At 44.4% G+C, this 21,671-nt stretch overlaps 2 protein-coding genes across 3 annotated transcripts in view; one reads left to right on the top strand and one right to left on the bottom strand.

The window, feature by feature from the left end:
* Positions 1-2,683, bottom strand: part of VPS36 (vacuolar protein sorting 36 homolog) — a 41,419-nt gene extending 38,736 nt beyond the window's left edge. The window contains exon 1 of the mRNA XM_056562020.1: positions 2,451-2,683. Within this exon, the coding sequence (XP_056417995.1) occupies positions 2,451-2,546 (96 nt within the window). The 5' untranslated portion in view covers positions 2,547-2,683. The remainder of the gene's footprint in view (positions 1-2,450) is intronic.
* A 144-nt stretch (positions 2,684-2,827) lies between these two features.
* On the top strand, positions 2,828-21,222 carry CKAP2 (cytoskeleton associated protein 2). 2 transcript variants are annotated; one of them, XM_056562018.1, is made up of 9 exons: positions 2,828-3,043; positions 3,465-3,549; positions 5,533-5,608; positions 5,720-6,372; positions 9,566-9,812; positions 10,169-10,339; positions 15,863-15,923; positions 16,703-16,952; positions 20,649-21,222. In XM_056562018.1, exons 1-9 carry the CDS (start codon positions 2,965-2,967, stop codon positions 20,899-20,901), a joined length of 1,875 nt encoding a protein of 624 aa, XP_056417993.1. In that variant the 5' UTR covers positions 2,828-2,964; the 3' UTR covers positions 20,902-21,222. The 2 variants fall into 2 exon arrangements, with proteins under 2 accessions (XP_056417993.1, XP_056417994.1); XM_056562019.1 differs by lacking the exon at positions 2,828-3,043 and adding an exon at positions 3,260-3,378.
* Positions 21,223-21,671: the final 449 nt, after the last annotated feature.

The following is a 21,671-nucleotide window of genomic DNA, read 5'->3' on the forward strand; positions in this document are numbered from 1 at the left end:
TTTTTAAAAAAATAAATAAAATAAAAGGTCCAAACTATTAAAACATAACGTTAAAGAGTCCAGAATTGCTGATTTTTTGGAAACTTCATATACCAGATAAAGATAAATAAAAAGTGATCAATAAGTGAAAAAAACATGGTACCATTAAAGGGGTACTCTGCCCCTAGACATCTTATCCCCTATGCAAAGGATAGGGGATAAGATGTCTGATCGCGGGGGGTCCACTGCTGGGGACCCCCACAATCTCTCCTGCAGCCCCCTGTTCACCAGCTGCACAGAGCAAAGAACGCTCCGTGGCTGATGACGGACGATACAAGGGCCAGAGTATCGTGACATCACTGCCCCCTCGTAACATCACGCTCCGCCCCCTCAATGCAAGCCTATAAGAGGCGGCATGACGGCCGCCCTGCCCCGTCCCATAGACTTGCATTGAGGCCGTCATCAGCTACGGAGTGTTCTTCGCTCCGTGCAGCTGGTGAACGTAAGTGCTGCAGGAGAGATTGTGGGGGTCCCTAGCGTCGGGCCCCCCGCGATCAGACATCTTATTCCCTATCCTTTGGATGGGGGATAAGATGTCTAGGGGCAGAGGACCCCTCTAAAAACTAAAGATCATGGCACAAAAAATTAGCCCTCATACAGCCCTGTATATGAAAAATAAAAGTTATAGGGGTCAGAAAAGGACAACTTTAAAGGAAACCAATTATCAGATTTTAGGGGACATTTTACCCCCAGGAAAGTGAAGATATGAAATTATAAAGACACACCGCCCCCGCCCCCCTGGGCAGGGACTTATACTTAACAGTAGTGCTGGGCGGTATATCGGTATGAACCGGATACCGTTTTTTTTTTCTCCCACGGAATGGATTTTTGCCCATACCGCTATACCCCACACTCCGAGTCAATAAAAAAAAAATTTTACTTACCCGTAATGGGGGTGGTCCGGGCCATCCATCCTTCCTGTAGAGTCCGGCGGCATTCCGGGTGGAGGGTGAACCGGTCCGGGGTGTCCTTCTCCGGGGGTCCTCTTCTCCACTCCGGGCAGGCTCCGGCCTAGTAACGCTGCATAGACGCCGCTACGCTGTGACGTCAGGTGTGTCGCTGCGCACGGGCGTCACTGCACAGCAGCGTCTATGCAGCGTTACTAGGCCGGAGCCTGCCCGGGGTGGAGAAGAGGACCGCAGGAGAAGGACAGCCCGGACCGGTTCACCCTCCACCCGGAATGCCGCCAGACACTACAGGAAGGATGGATGGCCCGAACCTCCCTCCCCGGACAGTCCCTGCAGCAACTGGGAAGGTGAGTCAGGGTTCTGGGATGGACAGGGGTCTGTATAATATACCATACCTACAGAAGGCCCTCCAGCTGTTGCAAAACTACAACTCCCAGCATGCCCGGACAGCCAACGGCTGTCCGAGCATGCTGGGAGTAGTAGTTTTGCAACAGCTGGAGGCACCCCTAGTTGGGAAACACTGACCTATACTATACACTACTATATAGTCCAACATGCTGGGAGTTGTAGTTTTGCAACAGCTGGAGGCTGTAGGGTTGTTTGTTACATCTATTTAAAAGGGTACTCCACTGCCCCAGTGTTCAGATCATTTAGTTCCAAAAGCCCATTCAGTTCCGCTACGCCACCTCAATGTAAAAAAAAAAAAAATAATACAGTGAAATACCGTGATACTTTACAAAAATACCGTGATACTCATTTTTGATCATATTGCCAGCACTACTTACCAGCACCTGTTGCTCCGGCTGTGATTTCGTCCCCTCGGTCTGTGGTTTTGTCCCCACTAGACCGCTCCATCTGCTTAGGGGCGGAGCAAAGGGAGCTGGTAAATAAAAGCCCCGCCCAGTGGACTACTTGTGGGGCGGGTCTTTATAACTTCCTATCCTCACCATTCCTGGGGGCAAAAATGTCCCCCGAGGACGATGAGGATACAGATTTTACCATATATAAATGCATTACCAAGTGTTATATATGGTAAAATCTGATGATTGGTTCCCTTTAAGCTCCTTCCCTTTCAAAAAGTTATAATTCTTTTAATGAAAACCCCAGTTTTTAGTTTTTTCCCTTAAAATTTGGTCCCACAAACAATTGGTGTAACATGAAACACGTCATATAAGAGTTATGGAGGACAATAAAATAAGAATTGCATATAAGCGACGTTTTTTCTTATGCGGTTCTGCCAGGGGGATCACTGGGTATCAGTTCACCTCCTCTAATAAACAATGACGGTTACAATTCAATGACAACAAGCAGAGATCTTGAATATGTTAAAGAGTACATACAGAAGCTGCACAGCACTGCTGTAGAGACTATAGAGTGCAGTGGTCCCCAGCTGCTGCAGAACAACAACTCCAGCTGTCAGGGCATTATGGGAGTTGTAGTTCTACAACACTTGGAGAGCCACAGGTTGGAGAACATTATTACAGAACAACCAACGATGCCCACCTTGTCCTCCCCGTCTGACAGGCGCACTCCCCGCTGCTGGATCACCAGGGTCTCGTCTATTTCCAGCAGCCCCGAGCACCACGAGAAGCGGTCCATGTCTACAGAACCGGTGACAGCGCCGCAACCAGGAAGATGAGCAGGACAGGACCTTCGGTGACGTCGATAGGATCATGTGATCAGTCACCGGTGTGGGAGGAGCCAAAAGCCGAGCTGGGCAGCGATCACATGGTAACTCCTAGTGCGCATGCGGCCTAGGACGCCAACTTCCGATGAACCACGCCCACTCAAGCGTTTTGTACGTCACCCGACGTCAACTTTAAACTGATTCGCTGACGGACAACAACAAAACTCGTGTGTGAGGGGGCGTGGCATAATTAATGAACCAATCACTGTCGCCGAGGTTCACATGGCTGTGCCGTGATTGGACAATACGCAAGACGCTGACCAATCCATAGGCCGGTCGCGGAGGGGCTGGCCCGCTGTCGTTTTGGTGCGGTTTTCAATTCAAAAGAGAATGCGGACGAAGGCGGAAATGAGTGCGGCTCCGGTACAGCGTCTACCGCCCAGCAGGAGGTTGCAACCCGGCTACCGAGGTGAAGGGACCGTGTACGGCTATTGCTGTACGGGGTATAGCTCGCGCTCTTACATGAGGTCTGCGGGAGGTCTCCCGGTATATACGTTACGTGTAGCCGTTGGTTTACGGTTCAGAAGTTTTGACCTATTCCCCTGAGTATTTCATTAACAATTCATTTCAGTGGTCTCCAAACTGTGTAGGCCTTTCAAATGTTGCAAAACTACAACTCCCAGCATGCCCGGACAGCCGTTGGCTGTCCGGGCATGCTGGGAGTTGTAGTTTTGCAACATCTGGAGGGCCACAGGTTGGAGACCACTGATTCAATTCCAAAGTTTAAAGCAAGAATAAAAAAATAAAATCTTCCCAGAGTGATCCAGGTAACTATAACAAGGTGAGGCTTGTAACACTAATGTAACTGTTCTGTTGTTTTTCTTTATCAGAGGAAAGAAGAAAAAAAATTGAGGTTCTTGTAGCCAAGAAAATGGCTGCTCAGAAGAGTGTGTCTGATATTGGGCCGGAAATCAGGTACGTGCACTCACTAAACCATAGTCTGTACAGGTGTCTATGGCCTATGTGGATGAAAACATTTTATATAAAAAAAATCTTAATCCTTCCAGTACTTATCAGCTGCTGTTATGATTCACAGGAAGTTCTTTTCCTTTTAGAATTTCCTTTCTGCCTGACCACAGTGCTCTCTGCTGACACCTCTGTCCATTTTAGGAGCTGTCCAGAGTAGGAGCAAATCCCCATAGAAAATCTCTCCTGCTCTGGACAGAGGTGTCAGCAGAGAGCACTGTGGTCAGGTAGAAAGGAAATTCAAAAAGAAAAGAACTTCCTGTGGATCATAACAGCAGCTGATCAATAGAAGTAATTTACAATTCTGTTTAACTTTCTGGCACCAATTGGCAAAAGAAAATGTTTTCTAGTGGAGTACCCCTACAAAGGGGTACTCCAGATTAGTAAAATGTTTCCCCTATCCAAAGAAACGCTGTATCTCCGGCTCTCCCATAGAAATGCGCGTGTGTGTGTGTGTGTGTGTGTGTCGTCGTCGTCGTCGTTGTTGTTGTCCATTGCTTCATGCTGGGGTCAGCACAACTCCTTTCATGGGGAGAGCGGGGGTGCCCTGTGGAAGATCAAGGGGGATCCCAACGGTCAGACCCACCGCAATCAGACCCGTATCTCCTATTCTTTGGCACGGTGATACATTTCACTAAGCTGGAGTACTCCATTTTGTCTGTGAAAAATAGTGATTCTATCTATTTCAGGATTTTAATTGCAATTTGTTAATAAGAAGCCAAAGAACATATTATAAAAAGGAGACCAAGACTTCTCCTTCTTTCACATCTATTGCTGAACATGTGAACACAACCTAAGGGTAGGTTCACGTGCCGTATTCTGCTGCTGCTGCGTATTTTCCTACCCATGGAAGTCAATGGAGGAGATTTATCAAAGTTGTCTATGTCCCGCATCAATATAGACCAAACTACAGAGGGTTAGGCTGGTCTATTGTGCACCTAATTTATCAAAAGGCGCACGGCTCTTGATAAATTCTGTGCACGGACTTCGGGATCTATGCTTTAGACTGTATTTAGACCTGCTCCAGCATGGTCTGACATTTCGGCGTACTTTCACCCGATGCGACTTGTCGCTGAAAAGTCGCTTTTGATAAATTCAGCACCAATGCATTTCAGTCTAATAGATTAGAATGCATCATGTACTAAAAATCCTCTACAGCAAAAGTGGCACATATTTAGTCTGCGACTTTCTGTATGACAAATTTAGACAGGAAAAACCAGTCTAAATCTTTTGATAAATATCCCCCAATGGGTAGCAAAATACACCGCTGATTTTGCCAAACATTGACTTCAATGGGTAGGAAAACACGCAGCAGCAATCAAAATATGGCACATGTGACCCTACCCTAAGGCTGAGTTTTGCATAAAGTAGTACTCCGGGATAACAAAACTTATCCCCGTCCTGTGAAGTTTCAGATCGCTGGGGACCCGACCACTGGGACCCCCCCGCGATCTCCCATACGGGGTCCCAGCAGTCCATGGGAAAGGGGCACTCCCCTTAATACATCTCTATGCTGCAATCAGCTCTGCCATAGCAATGTATTGAGGGGGCGTGTTGGTCGCTGATTCTTGCGGTGGTCGACACACACTATTTCAACAGAGCCAGGGGCCACGTTCGGGAGATCATGGGGAGGGAGGGGGGGATTTGGGGGTGTTATATTAGAAATATTTTTTATTTACCTTAAGGAGTGCAATAGCAAAAATTTGTTTTAATGAGGGTGACCATTTAAGTTTTATTAGAATGTATAACACATTATACAGAATATACTTTTGTTCGGGTTATTTGAGTTATGACAGACAACCTGAGATGCCATTTTTTTGGAACCAAAAAAAAACAAAACCTCTTAATCCTTTTTAATATACATGTTATTACAGTATTGTAATGTAGTGATTACAGTTTGAGATTTATTAATTTATTTTTCTAAATTAACAGGTCCCCATTAGCAGAAAGGTCCAACAGGAATCTTCAAAAGAAGCCAGAACCAGTCAAGCCCCTAGAAAAGAAAATGGTAAGATATATATTCAATTTTTGTTCCATAGCGGATAATGTCGTCCCCACCACCCCAACGGTGGCATACATTTAAATGTTTATTGAAAACCTTTTTTGCTCTCTTTTTAAGGCTAAAACTGAAATTATTCGGCCTGCAGTAAAGAACGTTGGAAGAACTTTAAGCCAGGATTTCCTGAAAACAAAAACTCTAAAGAAGCAGCAAACTAACAATGAGAACATAAAACCAGAAGCCACAAAACATGATCCAAAACCGCCAACAAAACCTTTGCTTGGTGCTTATCGGGGAAAAATCGTCCAGTCAAAGATCAATTCATTCTGGAAAAGCACTGAAAACCAAAATGTGCCTGAGCCAAGTAAAACTGTGCAGAAAAGACAAGTAGAGCGGCCACAACACTCAACATCAGTCCTAGCTAAGACCACGGCAAGACCTTTAGCCAACAACGTGAAACCAAGGCGGCCTGTGATTCCACCAGTCTCCTCAAGTATAAAACCATCCACTACTGTGACAAAGAGTAGGTCAGAGCCGGTGACGGTGCGGCGCACCACACACGTTTTGAACCAACAGAGGTCAATACAGCAGAAGCCACAGCCAGTGAAACCTCCGCTGAAAGATGGAGCTGTGAAGAAAAACCTGGTGAAACAGAGTGAAAAAAAATCTTCTGGACCTGCTAAAACACTTCCAGAACCTGCTAAAAAGAAGCCTGCGCCTCAGCCAACAGCAAGCAAGTTCTCAAGGCCAAAGGAGACGCCTGAAGAACGGAAGTATGTAATAAATATATATGCATGTGTCAGTGTTTCCCAACCAGGGTGCCTCCAGCTGTTGCAAAACTACAATTCCTAGCGTGCCCGGACAGCCGAAGGCTGTCCGGGCATGCTGGGAGTTGTAGTTTTGTAACAGCTGCAGGCACCCTGGTTGGGAAACACTGGCATGTGTTGTGGGTGGTAAAGATCACAAGCAGGGGGTGCTATTTGCACCAACAGATGCTATAAAGGAATGTATGTATATGTGGTATGGTACTGCCATAGAGTTCTTAGAGTGGTAGCACATATATGCTTGACCACTGCTTAATTCACTTGGCGAACAAGAGATCTCTATTGTAGTGGTCAACAGGGGTCTTGGTGGTCAGGCTCCCATTGATCTTTTGGATAACCCTTTAAAGGAAAACTGTCACATGTTCACTCCCGCAGTAACCACAGGTACTGTCGGATTGTGCGGGGGACGCTGATTCATATGATCCCTACTAGAGATGAGCGAACTTACAGTAAATTTGATTCATCACGAACTTCTCGGCTCGGCAGTTGATGACTTATCCTGCGTCAAATTAGTTCAGCCTTCAGGTGCTCTGGTGGGCTGGAAAAGGTGGATACAGTTCTAGGAAAGAGTCTCCTACGACTGTATCCACCTTTTCCAGCCCACCGGAGCACCTGAAAGCTGAACTAATTTATGCAGGATAAGTCGTCAACTGCCGAGCCGAGAAGTTCGTGACGAATCGAATTTACTGTAAATTCGCTCATCTCTAATCCCTACCTTGCCCGGATCCGTCCGGCCGTTTGTTTGCAAGCTTAGTCTTTTTTATATATGCAAATGTGGCTGTAACTGGCACGGGCGGGGTTTTCAGGAGCCTAGTGGCACTGTGACATCTGGGCCGCCCGCTTATGAATATCCATCCCTCCGGCTCTCCCTCTCCCCGCCGTTCCTAACTGGTCTTCTCTGTACATGTCAGGAAGCGGCACATGCGCAGTGAAGACCAGTTAGGAGCGGCGGAGAGAGGGAGAGCCGGAGGAAGGGGGGGATGAATATTCATAAGCGGGCGGGCGGTGCAGATGTCATAGTGCCATTAGGCTCCTGAAAACCCCGCCCGTGCCAGTTACAGCCACATTTGTGTGTGTGTGTGTGTCGAGCAAGAAATCGGCATCCCCCGCACAGTCAGTACCTGTGGTTAGTGCGGGAGTGAACATGTGACTGTTTTCCTTTAAGATCAGGGTGTCGCTTTAAAAAGAAAATTGTATCACAATGGTCATATTTACATTTACTGAACCAGTGACATGTGGTACACACCATTCCTTCAGACACCCGGCTTATGCTGGAGTGGCAGGGTTTCTCTTCCTAGTCTGGATCTGAGTAGCCTACATAAGTGTAGGTCATGGTGCCTTGGTACTTGGCGCACCATAACATACATTAGAGCTGATGCCATGATCAGATGGCATGATCAATGCTGATCACAGTATCTAGAGCAGATGCAGGGTTTGGGGGACACTCATTGGTGTTGATTTGTGCAGAAATGCCTGAACTATTAAAATATAATATTTAGGGCTGCAACTATTATTTTCATACACTATTAGTTGGCCGATTTATTGTTTTGATGGACTAATCGGATAAAAATAACTGTAATGGAGAAGATAATTTGTGAGTTAGATAGGGGAGGGGATCAGACTGAGGGTCTTCTGTGAGTGTTAGGAGAGTTTGTAGGGTGGGCTAGATGTGGAGCATTACGGAAGATTTGCTAATATAATTATAATGTATAATAATTTATTTTTCCTTATAAGGGCCCCTTCCACTGTTTCTTACCTGTGGCCAGATAGGAGGGGCAGCACATTCCCTGGTTGTCCATCCTACATGCCCCCAGTAGCCTATTTAGTGAAGAGGGGGACCAGCATCTTCTCTCTGCTATTGTGAATCTGGCCTTTGGCACAGAGCCTGACAACCGGGGACTTGTGATAGCTGCAGGAAGCAGAGGATCATGTGTGCTGGGCCCCCTCTTCACTAAACAGGCTGTCGAGGGTCATAGTTGCATTTATACATAGTGATAATCGCTAAGTGTATTTGAATTTTAGAAATTGTCTGTCCAGCTAATCGTCCAACCGATTAATTGTTAATGAAAATAGTTGACAACTATTTTAATAATCGATTTTGTTGCCAATTAATAGAAAAGTTGTTGCAGCCCTAATAATATAAATCATCGCATATGGTGAATGTTGGTGTTTTTATTTTTTCTAAAAAAAAAAAAAAAAAAAATATATATATATATATATATATATATATATATATATATATATATATATATATATATATATATATATTAGTCAGTATAATAGGTAATGTTTACCCCCTTACAGGGGTATTCCACTGCTAAACATCTTATCCCCTAGTTTTGCAACAGCTGAAGGGCCACAGTTTAGAGTGCAATGCTCTAATGTACGGTATATCTAGCACAGCATTCAAGATTCTGCTTGGCCAGGTCCTTAGACAAAGTAGCAAGTTACTTGCCTGATAGATTCCTGGTAGAATGAAGAAACAACTGGTGACACCTAACTTTAATCATCAAGTGGTGAGTGCTGCCAGTTGTTTCTTCATTCTACCACAAATCTATGTAATGTAATACTGCACAAGACAGTTGTGTGTGGTTATGTAGGCTTATGTCATGCTATAGTTGTTGGTTACATACACGATAGAGCTATTAAGATATATATGTTAAAGAAAATCTGTCATCAGTGTCACCTGCACTAACCTGAGCTTGATGATACTTACCTCATCCAGTTCCGTGCTCCTGTTCTCCAGCTATATTCGTTATCTTCTATCCCGGGGTGGACTTGGAGCATGGGCGGAGCTTCCTGGCATCACCACTGCTGTTTGCTAGCAGTGGGACCCAACATTGAAGCAGCAAGTCTGCCCCAGAACAGAAAATAATGGGAGAACCCAAGCACGGAACGGGATCAGGTAAGTATGCTTATCATCAGTGTCACCTTCACTACCTGTCTGTACCAACAGGTTAGTGCAGATGAAATTGATGACAGATTTCCTTTAACTATATAATGCAACAAAAGCTTTTGACTGTTCAGGTTTGATGGCTTGTGGTGAAGCCATAAAGGAGTTAAACCGAAAAAAAACATATACTCATTTTGTGGATATATATATTTTAAAAGCTGAATACCCCATTCATCATTTGTTGCATAGGGCACGTCTAGAAGAATGGCAAAAGACTAAAGGAAAAGTCATAAAAAGACCTTCAATGGCTACAGTCATGCCTTCTGCATCTAATGTGCCGAAAGAGGAGACAAAAATTAAAACCGAACCTGAGGAACCAAAAGAAGAACCACCTCGCCAGCTGTACTGGGCCACCATGGCGGAAGAGGATGAGCAGGAGCTATTCACTCTAAAAGTTCGCCAGATCTTTGGAGGCTGCCAGAAGCTTATAGATGAGGTAACTAACCAAAAGTAGTAAATATGCACATGTGATTTCAACAAAACTTTTGTTAGAGGCTTGTGTGTGCATCTGTGGTTCTTGGCACACATGAAGTGAAGCTTTGACCTGTCGGTTGGGTTTTGAGGCTGTTCCTGGCGTGCCGAAATCAGTCACTATAGCGAATCATTTTTTTTTTTTTTTTTAACTCTAGTGTGCCAGCTAATAGGGGTCGAAGCTTCACTGCGTGTGTGCCACAACCCACAGTACTGGTGCAGACTGCACACCCAGGGCTCCTACTTGGCAGGTCACCCCATTGTATAAGGTTTTCTGCACGAATAGATTGCCTGAAACGTTTGTGTATAAATTCTTAACAGGGTTGTCCAAAGGAAGAAGTTCTCTCGATACTCGAAAAACAAATACAAGCTGTTCCGGAAGCCAAGAAGCTTTCTGGATACTGGGAATGTCTTGCCCGTCTTGAGAAGCGGGATGGGCAGCTCTATAAAGTGATCGCAGTCTGTGAGGAGGCTGTGGCTGCTGGTGCACAGGTAAGTGAAACAATAACCCCAGTGAAGAATGAAACTATTTAAAGTGTACCTGTCGGCTCCAAATTGGAAGACTGCAGTAGTCCCTTCTAATAAAAGTATAATCAACACCCTGAATACTGCCTGTGCCGTGGCGCATGTCCTAGCCAGAGGTTCGGGTAGTCTCACTAAATTCTCTAAGCAATGGCAATTGTGGAATTCTACACGCCACGTCCCTTACTAGCGCCCGCCCCCCCCCCCCCTTTTTTTTATTTATTTTTATTTATTTATTTTTACCCCTTAACGACAAGTGCCACTGAAAATCTGGTAAGTGGTCTTCACTGCTGCATTGTAGTTACACAACTACAACTCCCAGCAAGGCTGTCTGGGCATGCTGGGAGTTGTAGTTTTGCAACATCTGGAGGGCTACAGTTTGGAGACCAATGTATAGTGGTCTCCAAACTGTGCACTTCCAGATGTTGCAAAACTACAACTCCCAGCATGCCAAGACTGTCCAGGCATGCTGAACGTTGTAGTTTGGCAACATCTGAAGGGCCAGATGTTGCAAAACTACAACTCCCAGCATGCCATTCGGCTCACCGGGCATGCTGGGAGTTGTAGTTTTGCAACAACTGGAGGTACATTGGTGTGGAAACACTGCGGTAGTCTGTTACCTATCTTAGTGTTTCCAAACCAGTGTGCCTCCAGCTGTTGCATAACTACAACTCCAAGCATGTACTGATTGTGCATGCTGGGAGTTGTAGTTATGCAATCTATCAGTGCATGCTTGGAGTTGTAGTTTTGCAACAGCTGGAGGTTTGCCTCCTTACTCGAGAGAAATAGCGTTACAAATTTTGGGGGACATTTTTACCTATTACCCCTTGTAAAATGTTAGGGTAAAAATAAAGATTTAGAATTTTCTCCTCCACTTTGCTGCTATTCCTGTGAAACACCTAAAGGGTTAACAAACTTTCATAATGTCATTTTGAATACTTTAAGGGGTGCAGTTTTCATAATAGGGTCCATTATAGGGTATTTCTAACATAAAGACCCTCAAATTCACTTCAAAACTGAACTGGTCCCTGAAAATGCAACATTTTCTAATTTTTCATGACCTTTTTGATTTTTTTTTCACCAAGAAATTATGCAAGTATCGACAAAAATTTACCACTAACATAAAGTAGAATGTCACGAAAAAACACTCGGAATCAAATTCATAAGTTAAAGCATCAGAGTTATTAATGCTTAAGCCCTTAAGGACTGAGCCCTTTTTCACCTTAAGGACTCGGCCATTTTTTGCACATCTGACCACTGTCACTTTAAACATTAATAACTCTGGGATGCTTTTAGTTATCATTCTGATTCCGAGATTGTTTTTTCGTGACATATTCTACTTTAAGGTAGTGTTAAAATTTTTTGGTAACTTGCATCCTTTCTTGGTGAAAAATCCCAAAATTTGATGAAAAATTTGAAAATTTTGCATTTTTCTAACTTTGAAGCTCTCTGCTTGTAAGGAAAATGGATATTCAAAATAATTTTTTTTTTATTCACATATACAATATGTCTACTTTATATTTGCATCATAAAATTGATGAGTTTTTACTTTTGGGAGACATCAGAGGGCTTCAAAGTTGCGTAGCAATTTTCCAATTTTTCACAAAATTTTGAAACTCGCTTTTTTTCAGGGACCAGTTCAGGTTTGAAGTGGATTTGAAGGGTCTTCATATTAGAAATACCCCATAAATGACCCCATTATAAAAACTGCACCCCCAAAAGTATTCAAAATGACATTCAGTAAGCGTTTTAACCCTTTACGGGTTTCACAGGAATAGCAGCAAAGTGAAGGAGAAAATACAATCTTCATTTTTTACACTCGCTTGTTCTTGTAGACCCAATTTTTGAATTTTTGCAAGGGGTAAAAAGGAGAAAATTTTTACTTGTATTTGAAACCCAATTTCTCTCGAGTAAGCACATACCTCATATGTCTATGTTAATTGTTCGGCGGGCGCAGTAGAGGGCTCAGAAGGGAAGGAGCGTCAAATGGTTTTTGGGGGGCATGTCACCTTTAGGAAGCCCCTATGGTGCCAGAACTGCAAAAAACCCCACATGGCATACCATTTTGGAAACTAGACCCCTCAGGGAAAGTAACAAGGGGTAATGTGAACCTTAATACCCCACAGGTGATTCACGACTTTTGCATATGTAAAAAAAAAAAAAAATTTTTTACCTAAAATGCTTGGTTTCCCTAAAGTTTTACATTTTTAAAAAGGGTAATAGCAGAAAATACACCCCAAAATTTGAAGCCCAATTTCTCCCGATTCAGAAAACACCCCATATGGGGGTGAAAAGTGCTCTGCTGGCGCACTACAGGTCTCAGAAGAGAAGGAGTCACATTTGGCTTTTTTGAAGGAAATTTTGCTCTGGGGGCATGCCGCATTTAGGAAGCCCCTATGGTGCCAGGACCGCAAAAAATACCCACATGGCATACCATTTTGGAAACTAGAGCCCTCGGAGAATGTAACAAGGGGTTAAGTGAACCTTAATACCCTACAGGTGTTTCACGACTTTTGCATATGTAAAAAAAAATACAAAAATTTACCTAAAATGCTTGGTTTCCCAAAAAATTTACATTTATACAAAGGGTTAAAGCAGAAAATACCCCCCAAAATTTGAAGGCCAATTTCTCCCGATTCAGAAAACACCCCATATGGGGGTGAAAAGTGCTCTGTTGGCGCACTACAGGTCTCAGAAGAGAAGGAGTCACATTTGGCTTTTTGAAAGCAAATTTTGCTCTGGGGGCATGCCGCATTTAGGATGCCCCTATGGTGCCAGGACCGCAAAAAATACCCACATGGCATACCATTTTGGAAACTAGAGCCCTCGGGGAATGTAACAAGGGGTTAAGTGAACCTTAATACCCCACAGGCGTTTCACGACTATTGCATATGTAAAAAAAATTAAAAAATGTTTACCTAAAATGCTTCTTTTCCCAAAAACTTTACATTTTTAAAAAGGGTAAAAGCAGAAAATACCCCCCAAAATTTGAAGCCCAATTTCTCCCGAGTACGGCGATACCCCATATGTGACCCTTAACTGTTGCCTTGAAATACGACAGGGCTCCAAAGTGAGAGCGCCATGCGCATTTGAGGCCTAAATTAGGGATTGCATAGGGGTGGACATAGGGGTATTCTACGCCAGTGATTCCCAAACAGGGTGCCTCCAGCTGTTGCAAAACTCCCAGCATGCCTGGACAGTCAACGGCTGTCCGACAATACTGGGAGTTGTTGTTTTGCAACAGCTGGAGGCTCCGTTTTGGAAACCATGGCGTACCAGATGTTTTTCATTTTTATTGGGGAGGGGAGGGGGGCTGTGTAGGGGTATGTGTATATGTAGTGTTTTTTACTTTTTATTTTATTTTATGTTTTGTTAGTGTAGTGTAGTGTTTTTAGGGTACAGTCGCACAGGCGGGGGGTTCACAGTAGTTTCTCGCTGGCAGTTTGAGCTGTTGCAGAAAATTTGCGGCAGCTCAAACTTGCAGCCAGATACTTACTGTAAGCCTCTGCCCATGTGAGTGTACCCTGTACATTCACATTGGGGGGGACATCCAGCTGTTGCATAACTACAACTCCCAGCATGCGCTGACAGACTGTACATGCTGAGAGTTTTAGTTTTGCAACAGCTGTAGGCACACTGGTTATGTATCACGGAGTTTGTGACCTTACTCAGTGTTTCAAAACCAGTGTGCCTCCAGCTGTTGCAAAACTACAACTCCCAGCATGTACGGTGCATGGTGTAAGGTGACTGCTGGGAGTTGTAGTTTGCAACAGCTGGAGGCACACCGGTCGTGAAACACTGAGTTAGGTAAAAAAAAAAACTCTAAGTTTCACAACCAGTGTGCCTTCAGCTGTTGCAAAACTACAACTCTCAGCAGTCACCGACAGCCAACGGGCATGCTGGGAGTTGTAGTTATGCAACCAGCAGATGCACCACTACAACTCCCAGCATGCACTTTAGCTGTTTGTGCAAGCTGGGAGTTGTAGTTATACAACAGCTGAAGGTACACTTTTCCATAGAAAGAATGTGCCTCCAGCTGTTGCAAAACCATAAGTCCCAGCATGCCCATAAGGGAATGCTGGGAGTTGTGGTGGTCTGCCTCCTGCTGTTGCATAACTACAGCTCCCAGCATGCCCTTTTTGCATGCTGGGAGCTGTTGCTAAGCAACAGCAGGAGGCTGTAACTCACCACCTGCTGCTGCTCCATCGCAGGCTGTCCCTCGCCGCCGCCGTCGCTCCTGGGGCCCCGATCCCAACATGGACGCCGGGGATCGGGGTCCCCAGCACCCGGGGTCGTCTTCCCGCACCCGCTTACGTCCTCCGGAAGAGGGGCGGAGTGGGTGCGGGAGTGACGCCCGCAGCAGGCGCCCTGATTGGTCGGCCGGTAATCCGGCCGACGAATCAGGGCGATCGTGAGGTGGCACCAGTGCCACCTCACCCCTGCAGGCTCTGGCTGTTCGGGGCCGTCAGACGGCCCCGAACAGCCAGTAATTCCGGGTCACCGGGTCACTGGAGACCCGATTGACCCGGAATCGCCGCAGATCGCTGGACTGAATTGTCCAGCGATCTGCGCCGATCGCCGACATGGGGGGGCATAATGACCCCCCTGGGCGATATGCCGGGATGCCTGCTGAACGATTTCAGCAGGCATCCGGCTCCGGTCCCCAACCGGCTAGCGGTGGGGGCCGGAATTCCCACGGGCGTATGGATACGCCCTCGGTCCTTAAGGACTCGGGATGCAGGGCGTATCCATACGCCCTGCGTCCTTAAGAGGTTAAAGTGACAGTGGTCAGAATTGCAAAAAACGGCTGCGTCCTCCCCCACAAGCATTTGGTCCTTTTACTTAACTAACCTGCTAATTATATTTTGCCGTTGTTTCTATGCCTACTGGATGAGGTTACTCTTCTGTACTTTTCTGGTGTTTTTCTTATTGCATACCTTTATTCTACCTGATAAGAATTTGTTTTAGTTTCCGCACTACATGGCGCTTTGTTCTATGTTCCTTATTCACTACTTCATATCGCTATCTCCTGCATTAAGATTTTCCTATTGCTGCGCCTGTCTTGTGTATTATTGTTTGCTAATATTGGCGACTGCTCGATATCTTTAGCTTTTATTCCTTTTTTTTTTTTTTTTTTTTTATAAGTTGAAAACTTTAATGAAAACAATTGAAAGTAAAGTGTACTTGTCCTTTTTAAGCTTTTTGACATGTCTCCGTCAAATAGGAGAACGAGCCGGGAGAAGTCTGCACTGCCATAGACTTACACTGCGGGTGTCTCCATCATGGATCGCAAACTTCTTCCAGCTCACTCTCCAGATATTGGAGGTCTGAACACTCAGACCCCCGCCGATTAAAAACGTTTGACCTGACGCTAGGTTTAAGGCTCAGTCAATTAAAGAGGTAAAGGGGATAACCAGGTGACTGGTGGGCATCTTATGTGTTACAATATATAGGAAAACTTTGTAAACTTGTAATTGTGTTTCCACCTTTTAGCCTCTTGAAGAGCTTAGAGCAATTCTTGCTGATGCCTTGGAACAGCTGAAGCCTCCCCCTGGTACGTTGTACCTCCCCCTTCTCTCCACACGAAAATACTTTGATTTGCTGCATCAGAAATTTGGTTCAAACTGTGCTAAAATTGCGGTGCATGTCAGTCAGGGCACATTTATTATATACAGTGCTTAGAAAAATAGTAATATAATGCACAATGTAGACTAGACAGTATAAAGATGCTGCAGATTTATCAAACAGCCACTGTGATAAATTCTACAAATTAGAAAATCTATCCCAGTGTATGTATGTGTGTGTGTATATATATGTGTGTGTGTGTATGTATGTGTGTGTATATATATATATATATATATATATATATATATATATATATATATATATATATATATATATTATATTATATTATAAATTTTTTTTTTATTTTTTTTTTATTTTTTTTTAGCTTTTCTATATGGTTTTAAAACGGGTCAATCTTTTGATATCCGGCTCCAGACTAAACACTTATTTTTTTCCCATTTTGCTACTACCTAATTTTGTTTGTCATAGTTCCTTATCCACTCAGCACCCATTTGTCCTCAGTCTTTTGAGGTGTACCGTGCTACAAATATTCTAGTATATCAAAGCTTACCCCCTATTCACAGGTGATCAATGTGCATTTGGTGGGGTACCATCTGTTAAGCAGCAGTACACATCGGAGCTGTGGTCCCGTACTCTTCGTACACCATTAGTTTACACCATTGTCTGCTAGGATTTCATGCTTTTATTCTAGAAGAATCCTTTCTTTTGTGCTGTTAAATACATGACCTTCTTTTTCTATGGTAATAGAGGAAAGTGTGAAAGTAAAGGCAGAAGATCTGAAAAGTGAAGAGCTTAAGGCTGAAGTGAAGGAGGAAACTGTAGAAACAACTGTAAAGGGGAGAAAAAGGAGAGGTAAAGTCAGAGCTGTGACAAACGAGCCACCGAGGAGTCCATCCACTCCTGAAAAACCTTCCAGGCCAGAGTCTACACCAGAAAATGGAGGCGCTACTTCATCCGTCATCAGATTCAACGTTTGCACAACACCACATTTGGAAAAGTAAGTGATGTACAGTTGACCTATCTGTGAATATAAATCCAAGTATTAAAGTGGTACTCCACTGGAAAACTTTTATTTTTTATTTTTTTTTAAATCAACTGGTGCCAGAAAGTTTTAAACAGATTTAAAAGTAAAAAAAAATCTTAAACCTTCCAGTACTTATCAGCTGCTGTATGTTCCACAGGAAGTCATTTTCTTTTTAAATTTATTTTCTGTCTGACCACAGTGCTCTCTGCTGACACCTCTGTCCATGTCAGGTACTGTCCAGAGCAGGATAGGTTTGCTCTGGGGATTTGCTCCTACTCTGGACAGTTCCTGACATGGACAGAGGTGTCAGCATGGAGCACTGTGGTCCGACAGAAAATAAATTAAAAAAGAACTTTCTCTGTAGTATACAGCAGCTGATAAGTACTGGAAAGATTAAGATTTTTAAATAGAAGTAATTTACAAATCTATTTTAACTTTCCGGCACCAGTTGATTTAAAAAAAAAAAAAAACCTTTAAAACAGGACTGTCATTTTTACAAACTTAGAGGTACTCCGGCGCTAAGACATCTTATCCCCTATCCAAAGGATAGGGGATAAGATGCCTGATCGCGGGGGTCCCGCCGTCTGGGACCCCCCCGTGATCTTCCACGCCGCACCCCGTTAGAATCAGTCCCCAGAGCGTGTTCGCTCAGAGTCTGATTACTGGCGATCACGGGGACGGAGCATAGTGATGTCACTGCTCTGCCCCCATGTTGCATCACGCTCCGCCCCCTCAATGCAAGCCTATGGGAGGGGGTGTGACAGCTGTCACACCCCTCCAATAGACTTGCATGGGGGGGGGCGGAGCCGTGACATCACTATGCTCCGTCCTCGTGGTCGAGATGGACTCAGTCTGAGGACCTCCAGCGGTTCTGGAAGCCGCTAAAGGTGGGTGCTGCATGGTATATCCCGGGGGTCCCCAGCGGCGGGACCCCCGCGATCTGACATCTTATCCCCTATCCTTTGGATAGAGTATAAGATGTCTAGGGGCGGAGTACCCCTTTAATACATGTCATACACTTAGATCGCATCAGGTCTCTGTGCTGATGGACCGGTGTGACAGTGTTTTGTTTTGTTTTATTTTTGTTGGAAAAAAAAACCCTACACCAGTGTTTCCCAGCCAGGGTGCCTCCAGGTGTTGCAAAACTACAACTCCCAGAATGGAGTTGTAGTTTTGCAACATCTGGAGGCACCCTGGCTGGGAAACACTGACCTACACAAACAAATTCAAGAAACTCCCCTATTAGTGCCTTTTATGGTTTAGGCAACAAGTCTTTGTTGCTCTTGGCTGCAGCTTGTATATTTATTTGCACTGCCCCTTTTTTAACTCTGCTTCATTGGTTTCCATATTCACTGTTTTCTGGGACATATTAATTGTATTTGTGCCCTCAATGAGGATTCAGAAGTGTTATGGAGATGTGTTGGGCAGATAAGGCAGTGAATTGCTTCACAGATTGAAGCTAGATCTGCAATCTCTCATAGTAAGACAAGGGAAGTTAGAAAGGCATTTCTGTCTTATGAAATTATGGCATTTCACTAGGTTATGCAATTGTTTTGTGATCAACGGTTGTCCAACTTATTCCAAAACTGAGGGGTCCATAGCTCTGATTTGGCTATGCTGCTCCTTCAGTATTCTACCCTGCACAGCAGCACTCATATCTACGAGGAATGCAGTAGAAAGACCACAACACTACATCAGCTTCTTCTTCAGTATTCTACTCCACACAGCAGCACTCATATCTATGAGGAATGCAGTAGAGGGACCACAACACTACATCAGCTTCTTCTTCAGTATTCTACCCTGCAAAGCAGCACTCATATCTACGAGGAATGCAGTAGAAAGACCACAACACTACATCAGCTTCTTCAGTATTCTACCCTGCACAGCAGCACTCATATCTACGAGGAATGCAATAGAAGGATCACAACACTACATCAGCTTCTTCTTCAGTATTCTACCCCCCACAGCAGCACTCATATCTATGAGGAATGCAGTAGAAAGACCACAACACTACATCAGCTTCTTCAGTATTCTACCCTGCACAGCAGCACTCATATCTACGAGGAATGCAATAGAAGGACCACAACACTACATCAGCTTCTTCTTCAGTATTCTACCCCCCCACAGAAGCACTCATATCTACGAGGAATGCAGTAGAAAGACCACAACACTACATCAGCTTCTTCTTCAGTATTCTACCCCCCCACAGAAGCACTCATATCTACGAGGAATGCAGTAGAGGGACCACAACACTACATCAGCTTCTTCTTCAGTATTCTACCCCCCCACAGAAGCACTCATATCTACGAGGAATGCAGTAGAGGGACCACAACACTACATCAGCTTCTTCTTCAGTATTCTACCCTGCACAGCAGCACTCATATCTACGAGGAATGCAGTAGAAAGACCACAACACTACATCAGCTTCTTCAGTATTCTACCCTGCACAGCAGCACTCATATCTACGAGGAATGCAATAGAAGGATCACAACACTACATCAGCTTCTTCTTCAGTATTCTACTCCACACAGCAGCACTCATATCTATGAGGAATGCAGTAGAGGGACCACAACACTACATCAGCTTCTTCTTCAGTATTCTACCCCGCACAGAAGCACTCATATCTATGAGGAATGCAGTAGAAGGACCACAACACTACATCAGCATTGCGGTCCCTTCATCCTCAGGTTTAATGAAACTACCAGAGGCTGGTTATGTCTATTAGATAGAATACCCCTTTAATAGAGTCCTCAGGAGATTGCATTGGCTGTATAATTGATTCAAACTGTATATTGTAGAGTTTACAAAACTTGACTGTAACACTACCAACAAAATAGAACCAGATCATGTAAAATGACTTTTATTAACACATAAGCAAAAAATACATACAATAAAAAATAATAAAAAGAGGATAAAATAAGGCACTACAATAGCAGTCACAGAAGATGGGAGCAGGCAAGTGGTGTAGCCCTACATGGAGTACAGGGAATAACTGGTGTACCATAGAGAGTACAAATGTAAACATGGAAGAGGTCACTGGATATTATTGAAAAATGTCTATAAACATATGGATAACAAATAATGTAACAGTGACACCATAAAGTCCTCCTGCCATGCAGCCACACACCTACCTCCTCCTACCCCAACGTACGTTTCGCCTGTGCTTCGCCCCCTGACGAAGCACAGGCGAAACGTACATTGGGGTAGGAGGAGGTAGGTGTGTGGCTGCATGGCAGGAGGACTTTATGGTGTCTCATTCATTTCCCTCTTAGCTATTCTTTTTATTGTACTCTTTCCCATTTAGGACATTCTTTGATGTGTCACTGTTACATTATTTGTTACCCATATGTTTATAGACATTTTTCAATAATATCCAGTGACCTCTTCCATGTTTACATTTGTACTCTCTATGGTACACCAGTTATTCCCTGTACTCCATGTAGGGCTACACCACTTGCCTGCTCCCATCTTCTGTGACTGCTATTGTAGTGCCTTATTTTATCCTCTTTTTATTGTATGTATTTTTTGCTTATGTGTTAAGTCATTTTACATGATCTGGTTCTATTTTGTTGGTAGTGTTATTTTCTAGCGGACCAGCCGTGGTTTCTTTACTTAGTTGCTGTCTATGTATGAATGCTAAAACTTGACTGTCTAACATGTTTTATGCAGAATGAAGAAACTACAGATGAATGAAGGAGAATCCAGCATCAAGAGTTATAAATTTCTCACCCCTGTTAGACGGTCGTCCCGCCTAGAACGAAAGTCTCACCGATTACCAGACATGTTGAAAGACCATGATCCCTGTCTATCTGGTATCTATCAGTTAGGAGACCTGGAGGAGACAGAGACCTGTACCAATGCCTACATATTCCGAAAAAACAGTGCACTTAATGATATTACTGCAAAAAGTGCAACAAAATGAGCATCCATCAGACTGAATAGCACTTTTTATTTTAACCAGCCTGTGTATGTACCCAGGATTATCTGCACAGTACACTAAACACTGTCTGTTTTATGTGATGTTGTCTCTACTATACTACCATTTGATGTTTTTTTAATTTTTTAATGTCTACTCCTTTTCTTATTACCAGTGGAAGAAATACTTGTGAAATGTGCTCTGAGGCATTACCGTATTTTTCGCCCTATAGGACGCACCGGCGTATAAGACGCACCCAATTTATAGGGGCAAAATCTAAAAAAATAAAGATTTTGAACCCAATAGTGGTCTTCAACCTGCGGACCTCCAGATGTTGCAAAACTACAACTCCCAGCATGCCCGGACAGCCGTTGGCTGTCCGGGCATGCTGGGAGTTGTAGTTTTGCAACATCTGGAGGTCCGCAGATTGAAGACCACTGCATAGGAGGTAATACTCACGTGTCCCCGCCGCTCCGGACCCATCACTGTCGCCCTGGATGTCGCTCCATCGCTGTCGCCGTGTCCCCGTCGCTCCGGAACATCTCTGCTGCCGGCCGGGTATCCTCGCTCGCCGTTGCCGCCATCACGTAGTTACGCACGCCGACGCACGTACGCGACGACGTGATGATGAGGAAGGAGAGCGCTGGCCATACAGGGGATCCCTGAACGGAGAAGACACTGAGGAGGCAGGTAAGGTCCCTCCCGGTGTCCTGTAAGCACTAACCCTGCTATTCAGTCGGGCTGTTCGGGACCGCCGCGGTGAGATTGCGGCGGTC

The sequence above is a fragment of the Hyla sarda genome, chromosome 2 (genome assembly GCF_029499605.1).
Source record: "Hyla sarda isolate aHylSar1 chromosome 2, aHylSar1.hap1, whole genome shotgun sequence".
Lineage (NCBI taxonomy): Eukaryota > Metazoa > Chordata > Amphibia > Anura > Hylidae > Hyla > Hyla sarda.